The sequence below is a fragment of the Pseudomicrostroma glucosiphilum genome (genome assembly GCF_003144135.1).
Source record: "Pseudomicrostroma glucosiphilum strain MCA 4718 unplaced genomic scaffold BCV69scaffold_9, whole genome shotgun sequence".
Classification (NCBI taxonomy): domain Eukaryota; kingdom Fungi; phylum Basidiomycota; class Exobasidiomycetes; order Microstromatales; family Microstromataceae; genus Microstroma; species Microstroma glucosiphilum.
The window spans coordinates 762891-790043 of NW_020289921.1; the positions used below are offsets into that span (position 1 = coordinate 762891).

The following is a 27153-nucleotide window of genomic DNA, read 5'->3' on the forward strand; positions in this document are numbered from 1 at the left end:
TTCGAGGAGTTGCTCTAGCTCTACGTCATTTGAGTACACCACGCGGGTCACGCCGGCGCTGGGAGTGGCCATGTCAAAGGAGCGCTCTTGACGTTGGGTGTCTCCAGATGGGAGAAGCACCTCATTGTCGTCGTCTGTCCCATCGGTTGTTGAGCTGGGTCCATTTGCGGCTTGCACAGCCCCCGCGCTCTTTGAGTTGTATGGCGGCAGCAAGGGAACAGGTGGCAGATCAAGCCCCTTCTGGTCAAGGGACGACTGCTTTCCAGTCCTCTGTCGAGAGAATAGCGATCTAGAGTCTTCGTCCCTGTTGGCTGGCAACCCAGAGAAGGTCCTCTCCATGAAGGCTGGCCCAGAGACCCCAGCCGGATTGGGCGAAGCCTCGAGCGATGCCCTCTGCAGGAAAGAGAGCTGCGACGACTGGCTGTCTGCGCGTGAGTGCCCGCTGTACCCCGTGTAGCGACTATTGCGATTGCCATTGCCATCGATGGATGCCAAACGCTCTTTGCCTCCCAGGCCAGCAATGACCTGCCAGACAATCGACCCATCTGCGCGTTCCGTCACCTCGATGTGATTCTTCTCCGCACCGACTCCATCGGGCAAGTAGGAAGACCTGGACCCTTCATAGTCGTCGTTGTGGAAGGCAGAAACTTCTGCACTGTGTCGGTCGCCTTCGACGTACATGTCGTACAGCGAGCCAGCATACGAGCTCGCAGCGCCCTGCGACGAGCCATAGTTCGAGCCAGCAAGTGAAGGAGGTCGGAGATTTGGGCTCTTGGCGAAGAGGGTCTGACTGACCAAAGAAGACTTTGACTCTGTAGTCGGCATTCCAGTCGTTTCGTTCGGCAGCTTCTGCACAGACAAGTGCGGCGAGTCAGGAATGCCGCTTGCGTAGCTAGCGCTCCTGAAGGTAGGGGACATCAAGCCCTTTGAATCGGGCCCACTAAGATGGTCTGCATGCCGCCGCGACTTGCGCTTCGAAGCAACCGAAGCCATAGACTTTCTCTTCTCTTCCACAAAGGTCGCATCACCGGGAAAAATCAACGTCCGACGAACGATGGTGTCTCTCTTGGACTTGGGCTTAGCCGTTTCTGGCACAGTAGGGCTCAGCGGACTAGCGGGCCTACCGGGCAGATCCTTGTCGGTAGACACCCTGCCACTGGTAAGCCCAGTCTGACCACCACTAATAGTCCGCATCGAGTCCGAGTGCGGAAGCAGGGGCCGAGCAGCCTCTTGCGCAGGCGAAGTCGCCTGAAGGGGCAGTGAAGTAGGCCCTGCAGATGTACCTGGTTCGTCCGTCTCGTCATAGCTGATGGCTTGACTTGGGACATCCCCGATCTGCCCGCCCTGAATGAGTATAGGAGACTCCACGGGCGCATTGCGCTGAGCGTTGCGAGAGGAGGCTGCACTGCGAGCCTGACCTCGTTCATTGGTTGGACTAAGGGTTCGCCGACTTGTGGGCGTGGCGACCCTCGAGGCCTCGCCGAGCCTGTCTTGACTTCGGAATTCCCGGATGGGTGAAGGTTCTCTGGAGAATGCAGTATACGTCTGCACCGGCGACGCACTTGGAGAGACTCCGGAAGGTCTTCTCGTCCCGTTGAAGGCCAAAGGTTGGGTTGGAGTCAAAGCTTGTTGGCGACGCTCGAGATCTTCTTGTGACTTGCTCTCGGGGATACTCTCAGCTGCTTGCATTGCATAGCCAGAGAAACCAAACGGCGACTGGCCACGAGAAGCAGCGGTGCTGCGCTCATTGACGGGCGATGCTAAGCGAGAGCTCGTCTCACTGCCTGTCGCTCCATTGCCAGAGCTAGCAAGGTAGGGATCGACTGTCGTCTGCTGATCGGACAGCCCATTGGTGGCAGACCCCTTTCTCGAGCGCATCCTGGACATCAGACGGCCAAAGCTGCCCGTTTGACTCTTTTCTCTGATCGGCGTGCTTGGTACGCTAGCAGAGCGGAATTGACGACCATCTGTTGGCGTGGCACTTTGCATCCGAGAAGACTGTGCAAGACCGGGCGGGTTTGCCAGTGTGCTCATTGGGCCCACGCCACTAGCATCACCTGTATTGCCGAAGCTCGATCGTCTATCGTCCTGCCGCTCCTCGAACAGAGTGGCAGGCAGGATCTTGGGGTTGTTGCTGTAGTCCGACGCTTCTCTTTTAGGCACCGGCGGCCTCATCGGAGTAGTTGCACCACCCGTCCTGTTGGCGACTGGAGAGCCAGAGACTTCCCGCTCGCTACCCTCGGGGATTGGTTGCGCATGATAGAGGCTCTGCGTCGTCTTGAGGAGCTGCGGAGGCCCGATGATCCTGCCAGGGTTCTTCCGACTCTTCTTCTTCGACAGGCTCTTGCTCCTGCGAGGCGGAATGTGGGGCCCATTCCCATCCACCGCTTGTGGCCCTTTGAGAGCCTGCGTAGCAGCGCGGGCTTGAAGCGCCACGTCTTGCATCATATCTCCGCTAACCTCCCTCCGACTGTTGGCACTACCACTGCGGCCTGACCAGCCTGACTGAGCCGAAGCTGGGCTCAGAGCAGTGACATCAAGAGGTGGACCGAGAGCTCTCTGCTGCACATGCTCTCCCGCTTCGCTACTCAGGGTCTGGTCAGGTGAGAACGGCATCGAAGCGTCTGCCTCGTAACCACCGTAGGCGTCGATGGGCTCAAAGTGACCGCTTTGCTGATCGCCTTGCGCTAACTCTGGCGTGTACAGGCCGAAGAGACCTACGTAGCCAGGGACACCCTGGCCACCGCTTGACAGTGGCTGCTGGTCGTCCAAACCGCTCTCTGGCCGCTGTCCTAGCTGTTGCTGTCCATTAAAGTCTCGCGCGCCTGATCCACCAGCGCTGTGCTGGCTGTCCAGAGCCTGCCCGATGTTGATAGGTTCATCATCGGATATTCCCCCAATGGCAGGGTCCAACATTGGCCGATAGCCAGTCGAGCTCTCTCGCCCACTGCCAACACCATTCAACCGCAGACTGAGGTCATGAAGCGTCGGAAGATTGTTCAGCGACGAATTGTTTCGCCGATGCGAGCCCTGGGTGGACAAGCGTCGCAGCGGGGGAGAAGTTGGGCGGTGCGATGTAGTGACATCGTACATCACTTGAGACTTGAAGGATCTGACAGAGGAAGACTTTGTCATCTGCGAGGCAGGGCTTGACGTTTGCGCTTGCATTGCAACAGCAGTGCCGGCCGCGCGCTGAAAGGGCGAGGTAAATTGGAGAGGCGGTGCGGCTCCATGCGCCGACCCTGCATTCATGTCTGGAGTGCGAGGAGCTGCTTTAGCAGGCGTCTCTGCCTTGCCAGCTTCATCAAAAGACTGTTGCGATGTGCGAGAAGACCTTGCCTGATTACGCAGGGGTGGCCCCATCTGATTGACAGCCGGTTCCTTCGGTGTGCTAAGCTCCTCGCCATCATATCTCGCCGAGTGCCTTGCGCTGCCCGCTGTCGAAGTAGCCGATGAATAGCGCCGCGGGATATCAGGCACTGCAGGCGCAATCCCAAGTTGGGTCCTGCCAGGCTGTTTTTGACTGGCAGACCTGACGAGATTTGCTTGGAGTTGGGCCAGTTGGCTCATGGTCACACCTCCTGTTGCTTCAAGCTCTTGGGCAGGAAGATGGCTGATCGGCCTCCAGCTGTCGTGACCAAAAGTCGGATTCAGGTTTCGAGCCTGACCCGAAGCGGGCTCTCGCATTCCACTGGAAGAAGCTTCGCCCTCATATGTGTACGGTAGACGAATACTGGAAGACTCATCGAATGTACCTTCCTCGGATTCAAGATTGCGAGCCACCTTGGCCCACACGTCATCGTCTCCTTCACTCTGATCGGAACGGTTGCCGAAAGGAGAGATGGGAGAATCGCCTGCGCTTTCGGCCACAGACAGACGTGAAGTGTCTACTTGTGGCTTTTCCTTTGTTACAGGTGGGACAATGATCTTGTCCGCGATCGAGGCAGAAGGGTGGACGGCAGTCGCAGGGGAAGACACTTCGGCGCCTTTGCCAGCATCCTTGGTGACATTCGCCAGGGCAGAGGAGGCTGCATAAGCACTAGGCACTCCGTCACTGTCGTCCCTCGCAGGTGTTCTTTCTGTGTTTTGCTCGGCAGCAGAGGGTGTTTTCCGGAATCCGCTTGCGAACAAGTCTGCTGTTGCAGCTCTTGTCAAAGAGGTGGGAGTCTGTGGGAAATAGCGCTGCTGGCTCCTGGCTGCTATTGCGTCTGCCGAAAGGACAGGTTGATGAAGGGATGATGAAGGACCACCGGGTGTCAAGGGCCGGCGGCCTTCACTCTGAGGGCCCCGACTTCCATCTGCAGCGCGCTCTTTGTGAAACCGTGTCGTCGGCGATTCAAGAGGCGCTGGTCTGCTTGGCGACATTGGTGCGCCTGATGCAACCAGATCCCCCACCTTGTCCCTGCGGGCACTGTCAGCAGGAACGACTCGTGAAGAGTCACCGGTACCTTGTCTGGTGTGACTACGCTTGACAGGAGTCTCGAACGTTGGCACACCTCGATCTGTCTTTGGGGTGATTTGCTCAGAAGCTTGCTCAGGGTCACTGTCCCTAATTTGAGTGTCACTGGTCGTCCTTGCGCCTTCTGCACCGTTCCCAGCAACGATGGTGTTTGTGCCCGAAGCAGATGAGGTCATCTCTCCGTCCAGTCCAAGCAGAGTCTGTGAGCTCTTTGTAAGTGCAATACCCAGCTCCTGCTGCAAGCTGCCAGAGGGCGTGAGATTGCTATCCACTATGCTCGTGATGGGATCGCTATCAACGGAGAGGTGTTCTATCTGCAGGATCGGATTTGCTTCCTCTCTGGCGGACGTGAATGAGGTCGTGTCTGAATCAGGAGAATGGCTACGCTTGCCCTTTGCGCTAGTCCTGCGTAGACGTGGCAGCCGTACAGAGGTCTGCGGCAGGCTCTCTGATCCCTCTCCCTCATCGTCCGCATCGTGAGTCCTAGAGGAGCCGTTTGTTCTACCAGTAGCATCTGAGTAGTGTCGCTCATGTTGAGGTCCTGCGCCTGAGCTGTAGCTAGTGCTGGCTTCCCCTTCTTCTCTCTCCTCCTGTTCCATTGAGCCAATCAAGCGAGATCCTTCAGCCCGCATGCCGCCCTGCAAAGGCTCGCTTGTACTCGCTTCGCCCTCCTGATCGCCATCATCGTCTGTTCCCTCCACTGATTCACCTGTGACCTCATAGCTGCTGCTTTCTGATTCTCCCATAGCGAGAGCCCCGTATTGGTTTGGGGCGACCATGCTGATGACCTCCTCAAGAGCGGTACTGACGCGCCGGAATGCTTCGGGAGATAGCGTTGAAAGAAGAGGGGATGGGTTTGAGCCAGGAGGCGTGCGAGGTGCCCGAGGAGGGGTCAGTCCTGAGCGCGGCACCTCTTGCTCTGTTGGTGTTGTACGCGCACTACTAGCAAAACCTCCGGGCATCGAGTCCCTTGGGTCTTGTTCATCTGCAGTCGCCGCTTCCTCTTCCTCCTCAATGGCAGGCTCGGCACCCCGAATCTGAACCTGGGGAACTTTGGGCTTGTCGAGACTGCGCAAATACGCGTGATCCCTCTGTGAGCTCCGACCAGAGAAGAGCGAGCCAGAGGAAGCAGAGGAAGCGATGGCATTGGTGGATGACGAGGCATTGAGATCGCCAAGTGTCTCTGCCAAGGATCCGAGTCTGTCGTAGTTGCCTGAGCGGGAAGGGCTAGTTGGACTCGAGGAGGTGAGGCGTGATGTAGTAGCCCAGTCGCCGCCGAAGCCATCTGTTCCCCCAGCCTGAAAGGTCCGTGGAATTGAGGCCGTGCTCGTGGCAGCTCTCTGATAGCTCTCTGCCACGTCTGCGTCCATCCTGGTCTGCCTCTTCATCTGTTCGATGATCTCGTCTTCCTCTTGTTCTGTGAGGAAATTTGCCCCTGGCTGACCTTCCACTCTTGCCCTCTGTCGTTGGGCCCTGAGATGGGCCCTCATTGCGTCTGGTGTGACCATTGTACCATCGGGTGCTTGTAAGAGGGTGAAGCGGCGGGTGAGATGTGGCATGATGAGTGATGTTCCTGCAAAGGGGAGTGAAAGGGGTTGCAGTCAGCCAAGGTGAGAGACAGCTCAGCCTTCTTCCTTCTGGGTCTGGTGGCTACTCACTGTAGCTACTCTCTGGAGGCAGACGCAGTTGGGGCGGTTGGTTGGCTGCCTCTGTTGCGCCATCTGATGTGATGCCTGCCTCCTTGCCTGCCCTGCCCTTGCGGCGTGAAGATTGACCATTGGTGGCAATGGTGATGGCTGGGAGGCCGCTGCCTTTGGAAGGCTGAGCGTCTGCCGTCTTTGCCCTCCTCCGGAATGGGTTGGCGAGCATGGCCGTGAGGGTTGTACCGGAGGAAGAGGCCGAGGACGAGGCTGCTACGTCTTTGCTCTTTGCTCCAGGGCGACTGCGAGCCGATGGGTGGACAAAGGGGGGAGGCGGTCCGGTGTGCGCGCGAGGTCTACGGGTGTGATGGCATGGAGATGAACAGGGTATTGGGTATATGCACTTGCAAAGGTGGGCCACTGGATGACCTTGCACTTTGGTATCGGCCAGGAAGAAGTGGCAGGGACACGCAGACGGCGTCCACTCAGGGGACCGCGGCCGAGGATACCAGACCAAGGAGCAAAAGGCACACGCACCCACGCACCCACCGCACACGTCCATGCATGCGCCTCTGCGTCCCTCTTTGCCCTCGCACCATCACCCCGCCGTGCACGCACCCTCGCCCCTCCGGCCCTTTTCCAAGACTCGTCCAGACATTTTTGGCTCCTTCCGCTTCCGCTCCGACGCGACGACGGACATCCGATGGATCAGATCTGACAGGTAAGACAGACACACACACACGCACACAGGCCACATCACCTTCTGCCGTCGGCATCTCCTTCAGCGCACTCACTGCGCTCACCGCGGCCGATGCTTAGGTCCCTGCCAGGCCATGGCTATCGGTATGCACTCACGCCCACTCGTTCCACTTCCGCCTCCCGGCTGCTCGGCCCGACACGAACGGCCTCCAACTGCAATGCCCACTGTCAGCCAAGGGCGGTGATACGCAGTCTGCACACCACCTCACCATGCTACAGCAGCGACATCGATGAGCAGCCACACGAAAAGAAAAAGGCAGCTACAAAGGCACACTTCTTCCGCAATGCAAAGGTGAGGGAGCATGGCAGCGCAGCAATGACATCTCGGTAGCAGCTCACAGACTCTTTCTCCATTGTGCGTCTGCCCCAGTCCACTTCCTTCCTCGACATACTCTCCGTCTCAGGCACTGCCGGCTCAGGAGGGGACGGGTGCGTCTCCTTTGCCCGAGCAAAGTACGTAGAATACGGACCCCCATCGGGCGGATCAGGAGGGCCAGGCGGCTCCATCTACATCCGAGCAGTACCTTCTCTGCGCTCCCTCGCACGAGTCCCTTCGAGGATACAGGCAGGAGAAGGTGGACTAGGAAAAGGAGAGTGGAGGGATGGTCGCAGAGGCAGAGATGTCACGCTGCAGGTGCCCGTGGGCACAGTCGTCAAGGTCTGGAGTAGAGGCGTCAGCATGGAAGAGGGCGAAGCAGGTGCAATGGCTGAGCGGAGAGAAATTTATGAAGGTCAATTGCTCAAGAGGCTGGGAAGGGGGAAGCGCTTAAAGCGACTCAAGGGCGTGCAGATGCCTGGGGATCCAGAGCCAGACCAAGAGGTTGACGAAGCAGCAGAGGAAAGCGCCGAAGAGGAGGACCACTTCGAAGACGCAACTCCTGCTTCGAGAACACAGCGCGACTATGTCCAAGAGGAGGAAGAGTCACTCGAGCGTCGTCAGATGCTCAACTCCGTCTGGCGCCACTACCCTGGCCAAGGGGGAGCAGTGGAAGGGCTGGGAGCCGACTCAAAGGACGAAGAGAATCTCTACTCTCGAGAGGAATTCCGCCTGGCCGAGGAGCGATATGCAATCGCATTGCGAAAGGAGCGCGCTGAAAGAGCAAAGGAGCAGGCGGACGATCTAAGTGGGGGCATAGATAGCGCCTCAGAGGACTCGTCCCTCGACTCGGACGACGCTCAGCCTATTTTCACCCTCGATCTCTCGACACCGACGCCAGCATCCTCAATGGGTCACCTTCTAGCTTCAGGAGGCACAGCAGGCTTCGGCAATCCTTACTTCCTCACCGGCAGTAATCGCTCACCCAAATTCGCTACCAGAGGTCGGCAGGGCGAATTCATCTCCCTCACGCTTGAGCTCAAGACTCCAGCAGACATTGGCTTCATCGGTCTACCCAACGCCGGCAAGAGCAGCCTTCTCCGAGCCTTGACGGGTGCGACGAGGAAGAGCGCTCAAGTCGGCGGGTGGGAGTTCACCACCTTGAGTCCCAATGTGGGGGTGATGCGTATGAGTGGGGCAGCGGGAGAAGCGAGGACCCTAATTGGTACGGGCTCTGAGCCCATCCTCGACTCTAGGGTCGAAGACCTCCCCGCCTCTGCCGAAGAGGAATACGGCCGCAGATTTTCCAGCTCAATTTTAGAAGGCGAAGACGGCAACGAGTCGCAGTACGTCCTCTCCGACCTCCCCGGCCTCATCCTTGGCGCTTCTTCCAATCGAGGGCTGGGTCACCAGTTCCTCCGGCACGCAGAGAGGTGTCTCGCCCTCCTGTACGTAGTAGACGTCTCCCCCTCCCGGCCAAACCCGTGGGAGGACCTGATGGTTCTCAAGCGCGAGCTGGAAGGATACAAGGAGGGGCTCAGCACTAAGATCCGGGGCGTAGTGGCAAACAAGTGTGATGTCCTTGGTCCTAGCCAGTCGCAGAGTCACGATGACGCCGCAGCGGGGGAGGAGCCACAAAGATTGACGGTAGACGAGGCGAGGGAGAAATTGCGCTACCTTCAGCAGCGAGTCAGAGAGGACCACGGACAAGACTTGAAGGTCTTCCCCGTCAGCGCCATGTGGCGACAGGGTGTGCAAGGGCTGGCGGCGCAAATCGAAACGACGATACGGGAGGAGAAGCGCAAGGAAGAAGAGAAGAAGGAGAGGGAGACGAGGGGTCTATGAGGCAGTACCGACAAGCAGCAACTAGGCGGAATGTCCCACATTGGCATTGGCAGCGTTCATCATTTGTACATCATAAGCATACAGACATCAATTGCATTGCGTCTAACGTTTACGATCCTTGTGATCACCGCAAGAGCAGAGCTGTAAAGGCAGTCTTTTCCATCTCGACCGCTACGCTGATTTCTGCCCGGGGAGACCTCTCCCTATCGAGCGCTCTTGCTAATACTGTCAGCGAAGACCTCGTGCGACGTTTCAGCAGAGTCACGAACGCCATGGTCATGAGAGTCAGAGGATCAGATTGGTGGGATCTTTTGATCCGATGTAAGCCCGGCTTGGGCAAGATCTTAGTCCTCGGGGCCAGAGCGCTCTCCTTCTTCGGTCTTTGCTGAGGACCTCGGCAACTTTTACGTGGTTTCCTGTCTCTGCATGAGGTGCAGTGAACAGCTCTCGCGAGCCTGAGTAGAGCTCGAAGGTATCGAGCGCGGAAGGACCCCCTCGGTCGTCCTTGAGAGGCACTTCGCTGACTGTCAGTACGCTTGACTTGAATAGTGGCATGAAGCAAGATCCTAGAGATCTAGTATCTCTTGCCGATCTAGAGTCTCCCTCACTGCGGGCCGACTACGTGGTCTTCACCTGCTCTGATCCACTAACATCATGACTGCGTTTCGAAGTATCCCACCCACGACTCTTCACATCCTGCATCTTGGAAGTGACATCTTCCAGCTCCCAGCGCAGCTGGACTATGCGTCTCTCCCGCTCGAGAGCTTGTTGCTCCTGTTCCTTCTTCAGGCGTGTCGCCTCTTTCTGCTCAGGTGTCTCTGCGAACGAAAGTGAAGGCTTTTTATGCTGCTGCGCCTCTGAGGCTGCTAGCTTCTCCCGAGAGATGGGCTCTTCGTGCGTGCGCTCGTGGATGTAGGAGCCTAGAAGGAAGCCGGTAGGGAGGATGGCCACGGCTGCGAATGCTGCTGCCCAGTTCCGCAACGGCAAACGCGGTGGCACAGGCTGGGAGCGAGGAGGCGGAGGGGGCGGTAGGGGCATGCTGAAATGAGTGGATATGGTATGCAATGGAGAGTATGCTGAAATACAAGGGTGCTGAGAGCAAGGTGGTAGGAGCACTTCTTCGAACGCAGAAGTCCCCACCTACGCCACGTTGCCCTTTCCGCTTCCGTCTCTGCTTCCGTACCGATGTTGCGTCCTTATTTGTACGCTTCGAATACAACGGTGGCTCCCACCTTGTTTGGCTCCACCCACGTCACGCCGCCTTTCCTCCTCACTCTCACAGCTGGTGTAGTCCCTTCGCCCGCACTACCAGCGTCAGTCGCGACCATCAAGTCCTCAATCTTCTTGATCACCGCCAGCTTGTCTTCCTCCTGTCCACTGGTCCACTTTCGTCCCTTCTTGGTAGTGATTGTGATGCTCACTCGGCTTCCGGGACCCTTCTTGTTGAGATGACGCTTTCCTGACTCGAGCTTATGCGACAGATCATGCTCTGTGACGAGCCAGCTAATTTGTATCTCAGCGGGAGGTTGACTAGCGACTGTCTTTCCTGCGCCCCCACCGCCGGCCTTGGATTTGAGATAGGCGTCTTTCTTGCTCATGACCTTCACGATAGGCACCTCCTGGTCGCGTGTGACCTGGAGCAGGTAGTAGTGGGCGCGATCAATCTCAGCGAGTATCAGCTTCGGGTTGCGAGGCTCACCGACGAGCTTGCCTGTCTCGCTGTCCACGAGCTGGACTCGAAAGGCGGAGATGCCTTCATCTTTGACCTCTCCCGTTCGAGCTTTGGTCATTGGTCCCGTAGAGTAGGGCGAGAATTGCCGACCGCAGACGTCAAGATGCGACAAGATTTGACTGCGTCCCGTAATGAGAGTGGAGTAGCTTCTTGCCGGCTCTTGGCCTCGCAAGGACCTGGGACTTCTGTAGGAGGAGGTGGGCACGGGCGAGGTGCTGTGTAATCTGCCTCTCCTCTTCGACTCGTCAAATACCAGATTCGGCCGGTTGAGACCTTCGCGACAGCCCCGCAGAATGAGCAGCCACCCATCGCGGAGAAACCGCGAGGTAGCCCCAAGGAAGCGATTCGACACGAGGATTGTGAGTATGTTGGACGCCCAAGGAGGAAGTGACGAACGCTGTAGTTGAGATGCGATGTAAGTGGCAGGCGTCGGATCTGACAGGATCCGCGAAGATGGAGAAGGTGCAAGGACTCGCGACGCCGGTGCAGTATGTTGCGGCTCCAGTAGACTGTCCCACGTTTGCGCTACTCCGGCCTCTTGCTTCCAACCGCCTCCTGGCTTAACTCCTCGCTTGACGAGGCGAGACCTCACCGCAGCTTCTGCTCTCCTCATGAGGGCGTTCATCGGTCCTTCATGAGCCCATAGTGTCGTAGTGATCACAGAAACAGCTTGAGGCGGGGAAGCTTCGAGCCCTTGCGATGGATAGCGCTTCGCCAGAACGTCACCCATCCTGTGAGAGGTGACTGTATCGGTGGTAATGCGATCTCCAATCACCAGTATGTTCCCCATCCTCTTCTTTACCAGTCGCTTCACCACCTCGCCCTCGCTGCCAGTTGTACCCTGCGTGGCAAAGATGCGCTTTAGGCCGCTGGAGAAGGAGGGGCGGAGGCGAGATGTCGAGGAGGAGGGGTCGTGTACCTGCGAGAAGTAGTCCACCACCTGTCTTGCGCAGCCTCTTGCTGGCTTCTTCTTGATGTGGCAGAGAACGGTGGTGCCATACAGCATGCGGGAGAGGTGCTGGGCACCCACGCCTCCCACATCGCTCGAGCTGCCTGCCGAGTTGGAGACGATGAGTACATTGTCCTCGCCAAAGACTTGCAGACATTGCCTGTATGACTCCTCCAGCGATGGGTGAAGCGAGTCGGAATGCGGTGCGGTGATGCAATTGTCCTTGTCGAAGACGATGTAGTCGAAGCCGAGGCGTTTGGCATGAACCCAGGACAAGGAGCGGATATCGGGGACGACCAGGTGTGGCACTACCAGACCGGGCCGCAAGAGGGCGGACCCGATGGCAGCCACGCCAGAGAGGTTGACCATTGCCGTCGCAGCAGTAGAGATGGAGGGACAAGCACGGGTGGACAGTGATGGTGACGGCGAGGATGACGATCGAGGGCCGAGGCTGCTTTGTGTGTGTGTGCTTGTGTGTATTTCCGTCGGAAAGAGGCGTGGGCGGATGCGCAGAAGCGGACAGGTTCAAGTGAGAAGGTCTCCTCTCCTTTCCGCTGCTTCCTTCCCTGCCGTCCATACCAACTCTCGCTCCTTTGGTCGTCGTGCTGCGCCCTCGATCATGTCCGGTCCTCCGCAACAGGACCGCAACCAGGACGCCACATGCTACGTCGGCAACCTGGACGATCGCTGTACATCGTCGCTCGTATGGGAGCTGATGCTCCAGGCTGGACCACTCGTCAATGTTCACCTGCCGAAAGACCGCATCACATCGGCCCACCAAGGCTTCGCATTCACGGAATACCAGACAGAGGCAGATGCCGAGTACGCTTGCAAGATCATGAATGGTATCAAGCTCTTTGGAAAGCCCATTCGCGTGAATAAGGCCAGCTCCGACAAGAAGCAGATCGACATCGGGGCCAATCTCTTCGTTGGCAACTTGGACGGCAACGTGGACGAAAGGGTCCTGTACGAGACTTTCAGCGCATTTGGCCACGTCGTTGGTCTCCCCAAGATCGCAAGAGATCCTGCAACAAATGTCTCGAAGAGCTACGGCTTCGTCTCGTATGACTCCTTCGAGGCGGCAGATTCAGCAATCGAATCACTGAATGGACAGTTCCTGCTCAATCGTCCCATCAATGTCTCTTTTGCACTCAAGAAGGACGGCAAAGGAGGCGAAAGACATGGTACGCCAGCCGAGAGACTGCTGGCTGCCCAGGCTCGGAAGAACAATGCCATGCCTGCAAGGGTCCCTCTCCCTCCGGGTCTCTTCGCCGGCCCTCCGCCAGGAATGCCTGCCTTCGGAGCTATGGCCCCTCCTCCCCCTCCTCCAGGTATGCCCGCCATGCCCATCCGGCCGCAAGACGGCGGCTGGGGCCAAAGATCTGGTATGCCGCCTCCTCCACCTCCGCCTTCAGGTTTTACTCCATATTCGGGCCCCCCGCCTCCCCCACCGCCGACGAATGGTATGATGAATGGTGCAGGGATGCCACCTCAGCCACCGCCTATGCAAGGACACTACCAGGGTGGACCACCGCCACAGCAGTTCCAGCAACATCAGCCTTACTACGGAGGACCGCCTCCGCCTCCGCCGCCTGGAGTGCCAGGAGGATACCACTGAGCCTGTGGGCAAAGTGCGCATCATGCCGTGTGTCTTGGGATATCGCATGCCGGAGCTTTCCAGCTTTGTCCAGCCTGGTGCGTCACCCAATGTAATTGTATCTTCATCATCGCAGCCCAATGATTGTACAGTGGATTTTGATCGGTCTGACCAGATGACTTCAAGGGTATACTGTACATTGCTTCATTCGCCCATTCACAGCGGCTTGACCCCCAGAAGTCCTCTAAATCCCTCAAACAGCGTCAAGCTGATGACAGTGTGACTGCCCAATCGCGCCCAGCACATCCCAAAGCCCTTCCAGAGCGCCATGGGTCCTTCATTCCGTAGCAGCTCTCCCAAATGTGCCAATGCATTGGGACGCGGTAGGTGGGCGGGCATCTTGGAGATGGACATTAGACGAGTCTTGAGCACATCGATGGGCTGCGATGCTGCTGAACAGACGAATCTGCGAGGGAGAGCGACAAGGGGTCAGACGAGCCGCAGCCTTTGTTACTAAGTGGCTCAGGCCCCGCGCTACTCACCCGGCGATCATGCTTGAGGTCAGATGAAGCTTGATACCTTCGTGCATATTCAGACTGCCGCCCTTGAGCCAGATCTTGACCTCGTCGTACGTTGCAATTTGCGACGAGGTCAATACGGCGGCTCTGATTGTGTTGGGCCAGATTCCTCTCCACATTGCCCGCACACCTCCTTGTCTGTACACCTCGACGAAGCCATGCAGCGTTGTCCGGTACGGCGGTCTGCCGTCCGGTCGAGCTGCCTGCATCCTGACCTTCATTAGATCCGTTGGTGTGGAGATGGCTGCTCCGATGGCCCCACTTGTGATGCCCGCAAGAAGCTTGTTCCCGAAGCCATCAGCGCCAAAGCCAAGTTGCTTAGCGTAGAATTTCTTTGCAGGCTCGTATCCTCCCATACGAATGGTGGAGTACGTGCCCTCGCGATACATGCTCGCCGTGACTCCAGACCACAGACCCCTCAGACCTTCGCTCCGGACCATTGCAGCGGCAATCGATGGGAACGATGCGCGGGTACGTGTGAGCAGGAGCTGTTGCCGGACTTTGATGACGTCTGCTGGGTTGGTACAGACGGCGGAAAGGACATTGGCGAGACCGGCGGAGAAGAAGGTAGCGGTGGTGATGTAGCGGGGCGAGTGGGGCACCACCTTGGGCCGGGCAGAGGAGAGGGACTCTTCCTCCTGTAGGGAGGTCGATGGCGTGGGTATCGAGCGACTCATCCTGAGGGGCGTGGAGGGTAGACTAGGAAAATCCCGTCTACGGCCGAAGGGAGAAGAGTGGATGTGAGTGTGGGGTAGCGGCGGGGTGGAGCAGTGTGACCCAGGAAGAAGCCGCGGCCGTGGCTTCCACTCGATCCGATCGACTCTTGGCTCCGCCCCGATCGGCAAAAGATGATTCCGCACAGACGTTTTTCCGGAGAGACGACGACTTCTTCCGATCAACGTCTCCACACATCGTTCACTTCTGGATCATACTCCTTGATATCCCCGTGCCCACGCCTCGTCACGTCACGATCCGCTCTTGTCGGACATCGTCATCATGGCGACTTCCTCTTCGTCGACCTTCGCGGGCGCTATGGCGTCCCTCGTGAGCGGAGACGACTCAGCAGATGGCATCTCCTCAGCTGAGCTCACGGCGCTACAGGAAGCAGTCGCGCATCTGTCTGTGGACCACGCCACACAGGGACTCAAAGGTAGAGGAACGGACACTGCCATCAGCGACCCCGGTCCCTCGCGTCAACGGTCTCTGTGGGGTCAAGTGCTAGATGCAGCCGACGTGACCGCAGATGAAGCAATGAGGGGCGATGCAGTGGAAAGGCATGCTGACGAGATGGAAGCCGAGGCAGCTCACGAGGCACCGTCCGCTCTGCCAAAGCTGGAACATCTACTAGGCTCAATGGATCAAGACGTAGCGGCATCCCTGCGCCTCAGCATATCCGATATGCTGCCGAACACAAAGAAGAGTGACGAAGTGATAGCAGCCGAGCTAGCTGAGCTATTAGGCTACGAGCACCTGGAGCTGGTGGGAGAGCTTGTTGGACAAAGGCACAGCATCGGACACAGCCTCGAGGGCACGGGGATCTCAAACAGGCCCAACTCCCATACACCTGCTGTTCAAGGAGCCTCGGCTCATGATGACCAATTACAACATCTTCAACAGCCCAGTCACCATTCTTCTCTCGCTGCCATGAAGCCCACAGCCAAGCCTTACACACCGGGGTCTCAGCTCACAGTCCATTCGGCTCAAGAGCTAGCAGAACAGAAGGCCTTGCGAGCAGCCAGTCGAAGATCTCACAAGGCCAAAGGGGCCGGTCCGGGCCCTTCTGCCGATGGACACCTCACCTTCGAAGAGATGGAACAGCTGCGAGAGCAGCAGCTTGCAGAGAACGCCAGCCGGCCTCTTTTCACGTCCGATGCGACGACATCAGATCAGCCCAAGTACCCTCACGTCTTCGCCTCCGGAGCTTCTGGTAACACCTTGTCCATCTTTGGCTCGAAGTTTGCCCTGCCACTGGGCACAACCCGTGCAGAGCACAAGGAGTACGAAGAAGTGACAATACCACCGCCCCGAGCCATACCGATGAGATTCAACGAGCGACTCATCCCAATCGCAGAGATGGACACAATGTGCAGAGGCGCCTTCCCAGGGTACAAGTCCCTCAATCGCCTTCAGTCGGTAGTCTATCCACTCGGCTACGGTTCGAATGAGAACATGCTAGTCTGTGCTCCCACGGGAGCTGGTAAGACGGACGTGGCCATGCTGGCGGTATTGCGCGCCATCTCGCAGTATACCGAGAACCTACATGCACAGGGTGGAAGAGGCTACGGCATCAAGCTCAATGACTTCAAGATCATCTACGTAGCGCCAATGAAGGCGCTTGCCGCTGAGATTGTCAGAAAATTCAGCAAGAGGTTGGCCTACCTGGGTGTTAAGGTCAGAGAATTGACTGGTGACATGCAGATGACAAGGCAGGAAATCAACGATACGCAGATGATTGTCACAACGCCAGAGAAGTGGGACGTGGTCACAAGAAAGCCCACAGGTGAGGGCGAGCTAGCTAGCAAGGTGAAGCTGCTTATCATCGATGAAGTTCATCTGCTTCATGAAGACCGAGGTGCAGTCATTGAGACGATCGTTGCACGAACTCTGCGTCTTGTAGAGTCCAGTCAATCCCTCATCCGTATCGTGGGACTCTCAGCTACACTGCCGAATTACGTCGATGTGGCGGACTTTCTGCGCGTCAATCGCTATCAGGGCCTCTTTTACTTCGACTCGTCTTTCCGACCTGTCCCTCTTGAACAGCACTTCCTCGGTGTCAAGGGCAAAGCAGGATCGCCACAATCCCGAACGAATCTAGACAAAGCCATGTTTCTCAAAGTGGAGCAGCTGATCTCCGACGGCCATCAGGTCATGGTATTTGTACATGCTCGCAAAGAGACAGTCAAGACTGCTACAACAATCAGAGAGATGTGTAGAGCCGAAGGATCGGAAGACTTGCTTCTTGCAGGCAGAGAAGACAAGGACGGCGTCGTCAATGGGTTCAAGAGGGACCTGGCGAGCTCAAGAAACAAGGAGCTCAAAGAGCTCTTTGAGAGTGGTCTAGGGATTCATCATGCAGGCATGCTGCGCAGCGATCGCGCTTTGAGCGAGAGGATGTTTGAGACCGGCGTGACAAAGGTGAGTGGAAGAAGATCACCGAACACACACCGTGTACCATCCCGCGGAAGCCTGCTGACCTCACCTCTTTCATTCACAGGTTCTCTGCTGTACATCCACGCTGGCGTGGGGAGTCAATTTGCCCGCTTTCGCGGTCCTGATCAAAGGCACAGATGTGTACGACTCCAGTCTGGGAAAATTCGTGGACCTATCTATCCTCGATGTACTACAAATCTTTGGTCGAGCGGGAAGACCACAATACGAGGATCTAGGTGTCGGCTACATCTGCACACCTCAGGAGAAGCTGAATCACTACATCGATGCCATCACTAGCCAACATCCCATCGAAAGCAAGTTCGACAAGGGCTTGGTCGACTCACTGAATGCCGAATGTGCCCTCGGGACTGTCCAGAGCGTCCAAGATGGTATCTCTTGGCTGAGTTACACATACCTCTTCACACGCATGCGACGCAACCCCATGGCATACGGTATGTCGCACGATGAGCTAGTCGACGATCCTCACCTTGGTGCAAAGCGACTCGCGCTGATCACCGGAGCCGCCAAGCGTCTGGTGAGCTGCAAGATGATGGAATTCAATGAAAGCGCTGGCAAGCTGTCGGTCACAGATTTGGGACGCATCGCCGCGCGATACTACATTCCGTGGAAGACGATTGAAATATTTAACGAGAAGCTGCGGCCCAAGATGACAGAGGCAGATGTTCTCAGCGTCCTGTCTCTGGCCACCGACTTTGAGCAGATCATCCCTCGCGATGCTGAAGAGAAGGAGCTCAAGAAGATGCTTGAGAACGCCCCTTGCGAAGTTCCTGGAGGCCTTGAGACCTCAGCAGGCAAGGTCAACATCCTGCTGCAGGCTTACATCTCCAGAGTATTTGTGGATGACTTTGCGCTCGCATCAGACTCTGCTTACGTTGCACACAACACTGGCCGAATCATTCGAGCGCTCTTTGAGATTGCGCTGTCCAACAAATGGTCTTCGACGACCTCGGCTCTCATCAACATGAGCAAAGCTGTGGAGAGGCGGATGTGGCCATTCGACCACTCGCTTGCACAGTCGAACCTCACACCGGACACCATGTTCAACTTGCAGCGCTGGGCTGATGATGTCGAAATTTCAGACCTTGCGCAAATGTCGGCTACTGACATCGGGCAGCTGATACACCTCAACGATCGCATCGGAGCAGCAGTCCGGACCGCTGCAACCCAATTCCCTCGTCTTTCTCTTGCGTGTCACCTCAAGCCGATCACCAATGACACCGTCCGCATCGAAGTGCGGGTGGATCGAGATTTTGACTGGAATGACAGGACTCATGGTGGAGCGCAAGCTTTCTATGTCTGGGTCGAAGAAGAAAATGGGGTGGAGATTCAGCAGTGGAACAGGGTCCTCATGCGGGCCAACTTGAAGAGCACAGTCATCTCATTCAACATGGCCATACCTCATCCCATGCCATCAGGTATCAGTCTTCGCTGGATCTCGGACAGCTGGTTAGGGTCTGAAGACATTGTGTGGGTGTCTTTCGAGGACGGTCTTATCATGCCACAAGCTCCCACGCCGCATTTGCCGCTTCTTGAGCTTCCGCTCCTTCCGGTTGATACAGCGCTACAATCACTCTCCTCTGAATCTCGTCAAGGATACCGCAACCATTTCCAAGCCTTCAACGCACTACAGAGTCAAGTCTTCCACACAGCCATGCACACAAGCTCAGATATGCTCTTGGCGGCGCCCGTAGGCTCAGGCCGCTCTACCATTGCTCACATGGCGCTGGCAAGAGCTTTGAAGGCACCGGACGGCTCAAGGCTACTTGTGATTGTTCCCCACCCACGCCTCCTTCTGCAAGAGGCCGAGAAGTTCTCTCGCCTGTTACCAATGGTGCGACATCGGATTGTCAGCTCGCCGGGGGAGCTTGCAATGGAAGATCGATCGCTTAGAGAGGAGGTGATCTTTGCTCTCCCATCTCAGGTCTTACAATTTGCCACGAGGCACAAGGGCACACTAGTCAGCAGCCGTCTGTCGAGGTTTGCCCTCGTTGTTGCGGAAGATTTACATCTGATGGACCCGATCTATGAGCTAGCTCTGAGCCGCATACGACAGGTGTCTGCATTGGTCGGGAAGCCGCGGCTGGTGGCTACCAGTGCAAGTCTTCATGACGCTTCGAGTGTCGCGGATTGGCTGGGTATCAAGGAGCTGGCATGCTACTCATTCGATCCGAAAGATCGTCCGGTCCCGCTCAGAATCACTTTGCAGGCCTTTGATCTCCCGCACAGCTATGCTCTCCTCAAGACCATGGTCAAGCCAGCGTATGACCGAGCACGTGCTAGCATTGGAGAAGGCAAATCTCCCTCAGCTCCTGGATCGTGCCTGATCTTCGTCCCTTCCGCAAGCCAATGCCTGTCCACTGCCTTGGACTTGGTCACACGGTCTGCTTCGGATCTTGAACGGCCCAATGGCACCGCTTTCTTGGGCTGCACCCAAGAAGAGATTGAGCCGTATCTCATGCAGCTCTCAGATGCGAGATTGCACGAGGTTGTGCTGCATGGGATCGGATTGTATCACGATGGCCTGAATCATAGGGACCGTAGCTTGATGCTGGACCTGTACAAGAATGGTACTATTCAGGTGTTGGTAGCTCCCAGAGAAGCATGCTGGTCGCTACCTGTGCGCGCAGGTCTGGTGATCATCATGAGCGCCCAGTATGTGAGGCTAGTCGGAGGCAGCGGCGAAGGTCAGGAGTCGGTCAGCGAGCGACGCACGACCAACTATCCGGCTACTGATGTGCTGAGGATGGCGAGCCTGGCTTCACGTCAGAGTCAGGGTCTCAGTGGCGAGTGTTTCATCCTCTGTCAAACGAGTCAGATAGACGAGATCAATCAGTCGGTCGTCAATCAGGGTCTTCCACTGGAGTCAGCGCTGGCGGAAGGCGCTACAGACGGATCAGGCGAAGGGGCGGCGACTATGCTTCTTGCGACTGTGCTCCTTCGTGAGGTCCAGAATGGGAGAATGAACGACCGCCAGGATTTTGTCGATTCTTTGAGCTGGTCGTTCCTGTTTCGAAGGTTGCAAGTGAACCCCTGCTACTACGGAGCAAAGGGGACAAGCGTCCAAGATGCCAGCGGCTCCCTTTCCCAGCTAGTCGATGGCATTGTCACGGTGCTATGCAAGGCAACCTTGCTCGCTGCTGAACCAGATTCGCTAGACAGAACGGGTGCCTTCCGTCTCACCACGCTTGGCGAACTCTTTGTCAAAAAAGACGATGCCAGTATCGTCTCTCTGCTCGACCTTTACAGGGCGGCCAGTCTGCATCCGACTCTGGCAGCTGCGGTCTGCTCACCCGAAGTAAAGGCACCAAGCGGAAGAGATGTGCTCGGACAGCAGCAGCTGGTTGCGCTGCGCGATCGCATCCCCGGCGAGTGGCTAGCGGCGTTCGGGGTTGCGAGGGCGGATAGGAAGGAGAAGAAGGCGCGAGAGGCAGCAAGGGAGCAGGGCCAGCAGATGTTGGGCTCAACGCCGACGGCTGGAGATTCAGGAGAACCGAAGGATAGTCTTCAAGAGAGCGGTGAGGCTCCACTGCCTCACTCTGCCTTGCTCCTCTGTGCCTACTTTGCCTCGACTGCCGTGGGTGGAAGGGAAGCGGAAGAAGAGCAGGCGCAACTAGTGCGCAGGGTGGTGGAGAGGCGTAGCAAAGGTGGTAGTGGACGGAGGTGAGTGGTGGCCGTGTAGACGACGCGAGTCCTCTTCGATGAAACAATGTACATTAGATCAATACAAGTCCCATACCAATCTCATCGTCTCAACTGCTTCCCTTGTGTGGTACGGGCCGAGCAGACCACGTCTACGCTTCCTCGCGGGAGTCTGCCCGCGGCACGCAACGCACAAAAATGGGCGTGCAGGGCCGGGCAGCGACGAGGCGCAGTCCTTCCTGCCGCCGCCTTTGACTCGCGATACCACATCACCTTGCACTGCTTCCTTCGACGTCGTACCAGTCCGCCATGGCATCCTCTTCTGCTGCGACTTCCTCGTCGTCGTCCCCTCGGCGCTTCACCATCAAGGTCCCCTGCACCTCCTCCAACATCGGCCCTGGCTTCGACGTCGTGGGCCTCTCCCTCTCCCTCTACCTCACCCTAAAGGTCACCGTCGATGCCAATGCCTCCAACGCCCTGCCCACGCTCTCCTACACCGGCGAGGGAGCGAGCGAGGCTCCTCTAGACCCATACAAGAACCTCACCACTCGATGTGCCTTGTACGTGCTGCGCTGCGCAGGAGTCAACTCTTTCCCGCACGGCGTGGACATCAAGGTGAACAACGAGGTGCCCTTTGGCCGTGGTCTGGGCTCAAGCGGAGCAGCCGTCATCGCTGGTATCCTCTTGGGTGATGCACTAGGCTCTCTCAAACTCTCTCGTGCTCGTCTGCTGGACCATGCTCTCATGATTGAGCGGCATCCGGACAATGTCACCGCTGCCCTCATGGGAGGCTTCGTCGGCTCCTACCTGCTGGACCTCTCGCCCGAAGACGTTCAGCGGAAAGCTGTGCCTCTGTCAGAGGTCCTGCCAGAATACCCTTCCGATGCTGGAGAAGAGTGGGGTAGGGATCCTCCCAGCCCGCCACAAGGCATCGGGCACTTTATCAAGTTTGGTTGGGCAAAGGAGATCAAGGTCATTGCCATCATCCCGCAGTTCGAGGTCTCCACAGCCAAGGCTAGGAGCGCATTGCCAGACACGTACAAGAAGGAAGACCTGGTAAGTTTAGTGACATGAGACGAGATGAGATGATGTGATGGCGCGTAGCATCCCCGGCTGATTCTGATATGTCTCGTCGCCCCTTTACAGATCTTCAATCTGCAACGTCTAGCTGTTCTCACTACGGCACTAGCCCGCTCACCGCCAGACTCCTACCTCATCTTCCAAGCAATGCAGGACCGTGTGCACCAACCATACCGCAAGCACCTCGTGAGTAGCTCAGAGCAGGGCGCTGGGCTCAAAGGATGCGCTGACGTACTGACCATCTTCCATTGCCCTCTTTCACTTGCCCTCCCCGCCATGGCTCTAAGATCCCCGGCCTCCCTCGAATCCTGTCATCGGTCACACCCCAGTCCCATCCAGGCCTGCTCGGCATCTGCCTCTCAGGAGCCGGTCCCACTATCTTGGCTCTCGCTACAGAAAACCAAGAGAGCATCGCAAAGACGATCGTAGAGGAGTTTGCAAAGGAGGACATCAAGTGCAGGAGCGAATTCCTCGTCGTCACAGAAGAGGGCGCAGTGGTGACTGAAGAGTAGACGAGCCTTCGTGGAGCAATAAAACGGGTCATTATGAGACGTCTTGATGCTACAATAGATTGTGAAGTGCCTTCCATGGCTCGTGTCGCGTTCAAACAGGCGCTGTGCCCCCTCATCCGCCCGCAATCTCTTCCCTCAGTACACCTTGAGCCACGGCAGACCCCTTTGATAGGCCCTCCTTCTCCTTCTCCCTCTCCTCGCGCCTGTTGCGCTCCCCGACCAGGTCTTCGTACCACTCTCTCCCCATCCCTGCTTTTGCGCGATCCGTTGCGTTGAACGGCCCTTTGAGTCTTCCCGCAAAATTCTGGCGCACCTCTTGACGAAATACTTCTATGGGGTTGAGCGGGGGCGATGGCAGGGAGCAGAGGTGCAGAAGGTGGCGGTGAGCAATGGTCACTGCGGGTGAGCGGAAGAAGGAAGAGTGGAAGTACACGGCGGGAGAGACCCAAGCGGTCAGTCTCGTTTCTTCGTTCAGGCGCTGTCTGCCTCTACACAAGACTCACCATGCGTCACCTCATCACGATGGATGATCTCTAACACCTTGGTGCTGTCCTCGTCACCCGCCTTTTGGAATTTCATGATCGTGACTGGGTTGACGTCCAGACCCCTCGCCTCATTGACCAGATGAATAATGCTCAAACGAGCAGTCAAGGCGTGTTCCGTCTGTAGCGCAGTGTCCCAGAGACCCTGATGCACCTCCAGATCGCCAAAGTTGGCTCCCATGGCCCCAAGCCGGTCCACGAGGAGGGAGAAGTGCTTGGCCTCATCCACCGCAAGTTTGACGAAATCATTGTAAAATTCGAGAGGTAGCTTGACCCTTTGTCCCACAGAAGGCAAGCCTTGCTGTTCGCAGAACTCGGCAAAGAGACGCGGGGAGCGCGCAATGATATCCCATCCGAGGTCAATCGCCCAGAGCTCGATGTTGGCTAAAGAATGCAGCATTGCAATGCGCGACTTGAGCGTGCCCCACTTCCCACGCTTTGCTTCTTGCCCGGGCCTGACGGTGGTGATGTGAGCCTCTCGGGGAGGGGTGTGAGGTGGTGTCTCTTCGGGCTTTGAGATCCACGTGCGGGAAGGGGGACTGCCAGTACCGTCCACAGCTGCCGGCGTGGCCGCTGAAGTATCCGTCTGCCATCTTCCGCCTCCTACAGTCTTGCAGTCTCCAGACCGAAATGCGTCCGCAGCCATCCTCGTATATGCGACTTTCGTCGCTGGATTTGAGGTGTTCAGAATGAGGCAGGCCCATGCAATCAAGGTCCTCGGTCGAGGCTCTGGAGGAAGGACCGATGAAGAAGCATTCGCTGCAGGACCAGTGGATTGCTCGTCTGCTATCGAAAGGGCATTGGCATGCATGTGCAGAGACTCTGCTGCTACCTGACGCGAGGCAAGAGCTCGATCCGGGAAGGCTGTCGAGTAGAAGAGAACCCAGAGTCAACGACTTTTTGTCCCAAGACTGGCCGCCACCGGCCGCTTCCATAGCAACTCACCTTCACTGACCGCTCGCACCTCGGTCACCTCCCATTGCGTCGGTCTAGCATCGTCCTCTCTGACCATGCTCTCTACCTCCACCATGGCCTCGTCTCCCTCTCCCACTACACGTACTTGGTAGGTACATGCCTGAAGCCCCGTCGAGCTCTCTCCTGACCTCAAATCGAAGTCGTACTCATGCCATGGACAGATGATCACGGCGTCCTCTATGTCATCGCCGTCCTCTTCACCAAAGCCAAGATCATCGCCATCGCCGCCATCGTCCTTTTCACTCGCCGTAAGCTTGTCATTCGAAGACTCGACTCGCCGCACTGGTGCGGACTCCAACGGTGCACCTAGATGGGGACACTGCGAGACCATGGCGTACCAGGTGCGCTTCCGGGAGACAGCTGCCGCCCCGCCATTGTTGGAAGCTGCAGCGGGGTTCGTAAAGCTGAAGAGAAGTATTGAGTGGTAGAGGGTGGGCTGAGTAGTCGTGGTGCGAAGAGTGATGTGATGACGATGCGAAGACAGGAGCGAGGCGACGCTGCCTATTGTGATCCAGGGCGCAGAAGCGGTGGATACAGCATCAGACGCCATATCGCAAGAGGAGAATCTAAAGGAATGTATCGTATGAGAAACAAGGGGGTGGCAATCGAGGTTCACTTTCCGAGCATCTGAGAGTCTTCCATCTCAATCAACTCGGTGGGGCTATGCGATTAGGAGAATGAATGGCAAGGAGGCTCCATGATACATGGGCGGCGATCACACTTTGAGTAGGGTCCCGAGGCGCATCGGAACGGAGCTGAACATTCTACTCCCTTTCCGCGGAGCTTGGTGCAGACCCGTGGTCGTGGTGACGGGTACAGGGGTAGGTGGTCGAGTACACGAAGAGAAGTGGGCATTTGAGCAGTCAAGCGCTACGAGACACAGCTGCAACACCTCATCGAGTAATCTACTCTGCTTCAGAATGTCAGACCTGCCACCGCTTGCGGATTCCTCCTGCTGATCAGGTAACGGCAACGTGGGGGAAAACTTTCTGTCGAGGTGCTCCGTTCGAACCATTGGCCCTTTCGGACACTGCCCTCGTAGGCAGCCAGGGCGGGCACTCGAACTTGTGGAAGAAGCGCTCTATATAGGCTTGTTCATGTGATGGCAATATGGTGAGGCCGAACGAATGAGGCAAGGCAAAGTTACTTCTTGCAAGGCGTGAGCGATGACAAGCATGACTCTAGCTTGCGAGGGCAGGCTGAGGGGTCCATCTGCACCGAATATGTTGTCTCGCCTCCTTGGCCTCTGACCCGAGCGACTCGATCCGGATGCTTCCTCAAGCCCTCGCGCAGAGACTGTGCACTGCTCCCTATTGCGTGCTTGATACTGTACGCTCCAGAGGATCAGGAGAGCATTCTCGCCCCGATTGCACACTCGCCGTGACTACACACTACTTTGGCCAGCCAGACACTCGCCGTGAATTTGACATCAGCAGAGCGCTGTCTGGCTGGCGTAGTCTGTCAGACAGCCCTAGTCTCCTGCAAGATTGGAACGGCATACCTCTCTGCGGAGGTACGGTTGCAACTGTTCACTCTTCCTAGAGCGTAGTCTGCATATCGCACTCCGGACCTCCCCTCAGATTCTCAGACCTCCCACTTAGATTCCCAGACCTCCCCAGACCTCCCCAGACCTCCCCAGACCTCCCCTTAGAGTGGAAGTGCGTGCATGGAGTTATCTTTGTGCAGCTCAAGATCTCTTGATGCGCGGAGCCGGGTGTGAAAGTGGCCGGTAGCAAACGGTGACCTTCCCGAATTCTCCCTCAGCCCCGATGTGTTGACCGCAAGTGGCGGTGAGAGTGCGCCCTCCTCACCCCCAGATCTAAGAAGCCAGAAGGTGTCGGAGGCCGATATTAGACGCGGGCTCTGCTGCTGGCTGCACCTGCTCGAGATCCGCTCAGACGTGCGTGGCGCTTTGGACAGTGCTCCACTGCCTTGGCACTCCTCGCTGTCGGCCGACAGCACCCCCCTTCCGAAGCTTATGTGGCCCGTCCCAGGCCAAAAAAGCCCGAAGACCTCCTCCCACCCTGCTAGCGAAATGCCTACCTTTCTTGATCTCACCTTCCTCACCTCCCCGACACCCTACTCTCGTTTCGCCCTTTCTTCTTGCAAACGCCGATCAGGCCGTTGTTCTGTGAATAAGAGCCGGAGGAGTAGCCTGCATGCTCGTAGTGCTCGCGGCTGTTCTGTATCTCGAGCAAGAGACAGCAGTGGCGCTGACAAGGCAATGACATGACCTTCGCTTCGAGCATACCCCTCTGCTTTGCTGAACAGAACGGGAAGTAGGTCAGGAGAGGGACCTTATCTCCCGAGTGTCCTTCTTTGGAGGGTGTCTGATCTGCTGATTGCCTTTGCCCTCCCCGCCAGTGGCTGGCTTAGGGTCTTGGCAACCAGTCATGTAGACCGCTACAATTACCAGACTTGCTCCCACTTCTTCGGACTCTGCCTCCAACACTTCAAGCACTCTTGAATTGCCCCTCACTCATATTTGACACCTAGTCCCTCGCACAGAAGTAGCTTCCGACTTTGACCACCGTTGGTGCCTTCTCTTTGGACCATCACCGTCACCGTCATCACCATCACCACACTACCTTCCTAGCCCACGACTCCCCGCCACGGAGGCGCCATCAACTGCTTCATTGCCTTTCCACACAAGATGCCGGCAATGAGATCATTCATTGACAGCTTCAGGGCCGAGGAACAGGGTCAGGGCTGGGAGGGTGCGCAGTACCAAGAGCGCAAAGCGGCAGTCCACTCCGAAGGCAGCTCTCCGGGTGCGGACGTTGAGAAGGCCTCTGTTGACATCGTCAGAGACCTTGGAAACGAGCAATATGCCAATGCTCAGAAGTTCGTCGTCGATGAGCATGGTCGACGCCTCACCACCGCTGAGAGTGGTCTGAAAAGGAACCTCACCGGCAGACATATGCAAATGATTGCCTTTGGAGGCGCCATTGGAACCGGTCTCTTCATTGGCTCTGGAGGCGCCCTCTCCACCGGTGGTCCTGCTTCCCTGCTCCTGGACTTCATCATCATGGGGGTTCTTCTCGCTTGTACGGTCCTTGCCCTTGGAGAGATGGCCACTACCCTTCCTGTGGCAGGTTCCTTCGCCGCCTATTGCTCTCGCTTCATGGATCCAGCGTGGGGATTTGCCATGGGATGGAACTATTGGTTCGGCTGGTTTGTCACGCTGCCTCTGGAGCTCGTCGCCGCCTCCATAGTCATCGAGTACTGGGACCCAAACGCCGTTGTACCCCGTGGCATCTGGATCTTCGTCTTCATCCTTGCCATTTCGGTCATCAACGTTGCGAGGGTTAGGAACGGCAGAGTAGTGTCTTTGCGAGGGTCTGGTATCCATCTATAGT

At 57.2% G+C, this 27153-nt stretch overlaps 9 protein-coding genes across 9 annotated transcripts; 5 read left to right on the plus strand and 4 right to left on the minus strand.

Annotated features, from left to right (window-relative positions):
• Positions 1 to 6910: 6910 nt before the first annotated feature.
• Positions 6911 to 9019, plus strand: BCV69DRAFT_299913 (GTP1/OBG subdomain-containing protein; the record flags this gene model as incomplete). The annotated part of the gene is made up of 2 exons (XM_025494388.1): positions 6911 to 7150; positions 7229 to 9019. The coding sequence occupies 2 exons, from the start codon at positions 6911 to 6913 to the stop codon at positions 9017 to 9019; spliced, it is 2031 nt and encodes a 676-aa protein (XP_025347334.1).
• A 618-nt stretch (positions 9020 to 9637) lies between these two features.
• On the minus strand, positions 9638 to 10057 carry BCV69DRAFT_299914 (hypothetical protein; the record flags this gene model as incomplete). Its single annotated transcript, XM_025494389.1, has 1 exon — positions 9638 to 10057. The coding sequence occupies one exon, from the start codon at positions 10055 to 10057 to the stop codon at positions 9638 to 9640; it is 420 nt and encodes a 139-aa protein (XP_025347335.1).
• Positions 10058 to 10295: 238 nt separating this feature from the next.
• On the minus strand, positions 10296 to 12069 carry BCV69DRAFT_277924 (hypothetical protein; the record flags this gene model as incomplete). Its single annotated transcript, XM_025491179.1, has 2 exons — positions 10296 to 10313; positions 10345 to 12069. The coding sequence occupies 2 exons, from the start codon at positions 12067 to 12069 to the stop codon at positions 10296 to 10298; spliced, it is 1743 nt and encodes a 580-aa protein (XP_025347336.1).
• A 202-nt stretch (positions 12070 to 12271) lies between these two features.
• Positions 12272 to 13551, plus strand: BCV69DRAFT_283716 (RNA-binding domain-containing protein). Its single transcript, XM_025492803.1, has one exon. The coding sequence runs from the start codon at positions 12320 to 12322 to the stop codon at positions 13316 to 13318; it is 999 nt and encodes a 332-aa protein (XP_025347337.1). The 5' UTR covers positions 12272 to 12319; the 3' UTR covers positions 13319 to 13551.
• Positions 13514 to 14552, minus strand: BCV69DRAFT_249844 (mitochondrial carrier; the record flags this gene model as incomplete). Its single annotated transcript, XM_025490359.1, has 2 exons — positions 13514 to 13763; positions 13840 to 14552. The coding sequence occupies 2 exons, from the start codon at positions 14550 to 14552 to the stop codon at positions 13514 to 13516; spliced, it is 963 nt and encodes a 320-aa protein (XP_025347338.1).
• Positions 14553 to 15228: 676 nt separating this feature from the next.
• BCV69DRAFT_277927 (Sec63-domain-containing protein) lies at positions 15229 to 20710 on the plus strand (the record flags this gene model as incomplete). The annotated part of the gene is made up of 2 exons (XM_025491180.1): positions 15229 to 17010; positions 17090 to 20710. 2 exons carry the CDS (start codon positions 15229 to 15231, stop codon positions 20708 to 20710), a joined length of 5403 nt encoding a protein of 1800 aa, XP_025347339.1.
• Positions 20711 to 20842: 132 nt separating this feature from the next.
• On the plus strand, positions 20843 to 22498 carry BCV69DRAFT_283718 (putative THR1-homoserine kinase). The gene is made up of 3 exons (XM_025492804.1): positions 20843 to 21741; positions 21832 to 21951; positions 22053 to 22498. Exons 1-3 carry the CDS (start codon positions 20995 to 20997, stop codon positions 22275 to 22277), a joined length of 1092 nt encoding a protein of 363 aa, XP_025347340.1. The 5' UTR covers positions 20843 to 20994; the 3' UTR covers positions 22278 to 22498.
• Positions 22075 to 24426, minus strand: BCV69DRAFT_222404 (DUF455-domain-containing protein). The gene is made up of 3 exons (XM_025489827.1): positions 23765 to 24426; positions 22781 to 23683; positions 22075 to 22673 (listed from the first exon to the last, which is right to left on the minus strand). Exons 1-3 carry the CDS (start codon positions 24342 to 24344, stop codon positions 22390 to 22392), a joined length of 1767 nt encoding a protein of 588 aa, XP_025347341.1. The 5' UTR covers positions 24345 to 24426; the 3' UTR covers positions 22075 to 22389.
• Positions 24427 to 26615: 2189 nt separating this feature from the next.
• Positions 26616 to 27107, plus strand: BCV69DRAFT_241508 (hypothetical protein; the record flags this gene model as incomplete). The annotated part of the gene is made up of 1 exon (XM_025490017.1): positions 26616 to 27107. A coding segment is annotated over one exon (492 nt), but the record flags the coding sequence as incomplete, so codon positions are not given.
• Between the last annotated feature and the right edge of the window lie 46 nt (positions 27108 to 27153).

What these genes read in the sequence shown, in the direction of transcription:
- BCV69DRAFT_283716 (XM_025492803.1), top strand. Translation starts at nt 12,320, where the DNA reads ATGTCCGGTCCTCCGCAACAGGACCGCAACCAGGACGCCACATGCTAC.
- BCV69DRAFT_283718 (XM_025492804.1), top strand. Translation starts at nt 20,995, where the DNA reads ATGGCATCCTCTTCTGCTGCGACTTCCTCGTCGTCGTCCCCTCGGCGC. An exon ending in CGTACAAGAAGGAAGACCTG is followed by an intron (nt 21,742 to 21,831) that starts GTAAGTTTAGTG and finishes GCCCCTTTACAG; the next exon opens with ATCTTCAATCTGCAACGTCT. An exon ending in AACCATACCGCAAGCACCTC is followed by an intron (nt 21,952 to 22,052) that starts GTGAGTAGCTCA and finishes CATGGCTCTAAG; the next exon opens with ATCCCCGGCCTCCCTCGAAT.
- BCV69DRAFT_222404 (XM_025489827.1), bottom strand. Translation starts at nt 24,344, where the DNA reads ATGGCGTCTGATGCTGTATCCACCGCTTCTGCGCCCTGGATCACAATA. An exon ending in GGTGCGAGCGGTCAGTGAAG is followed by an intron (nt 23,684 to 23,764) that starts GTGAGTTGCTAT and finishes TCTACTCGACAG; the next exon opens with CCTTCCCGGATCGAGCTCTT. An exon ending in TCGTGATGAGGTGACGCATG is followed by an intron (nt 22,674 to 22,780) that starts GTGAGTCTTGTG and finishes GCTCACCCGCAG; the next exon opens with TGACCATTGCTCACCGCCAC.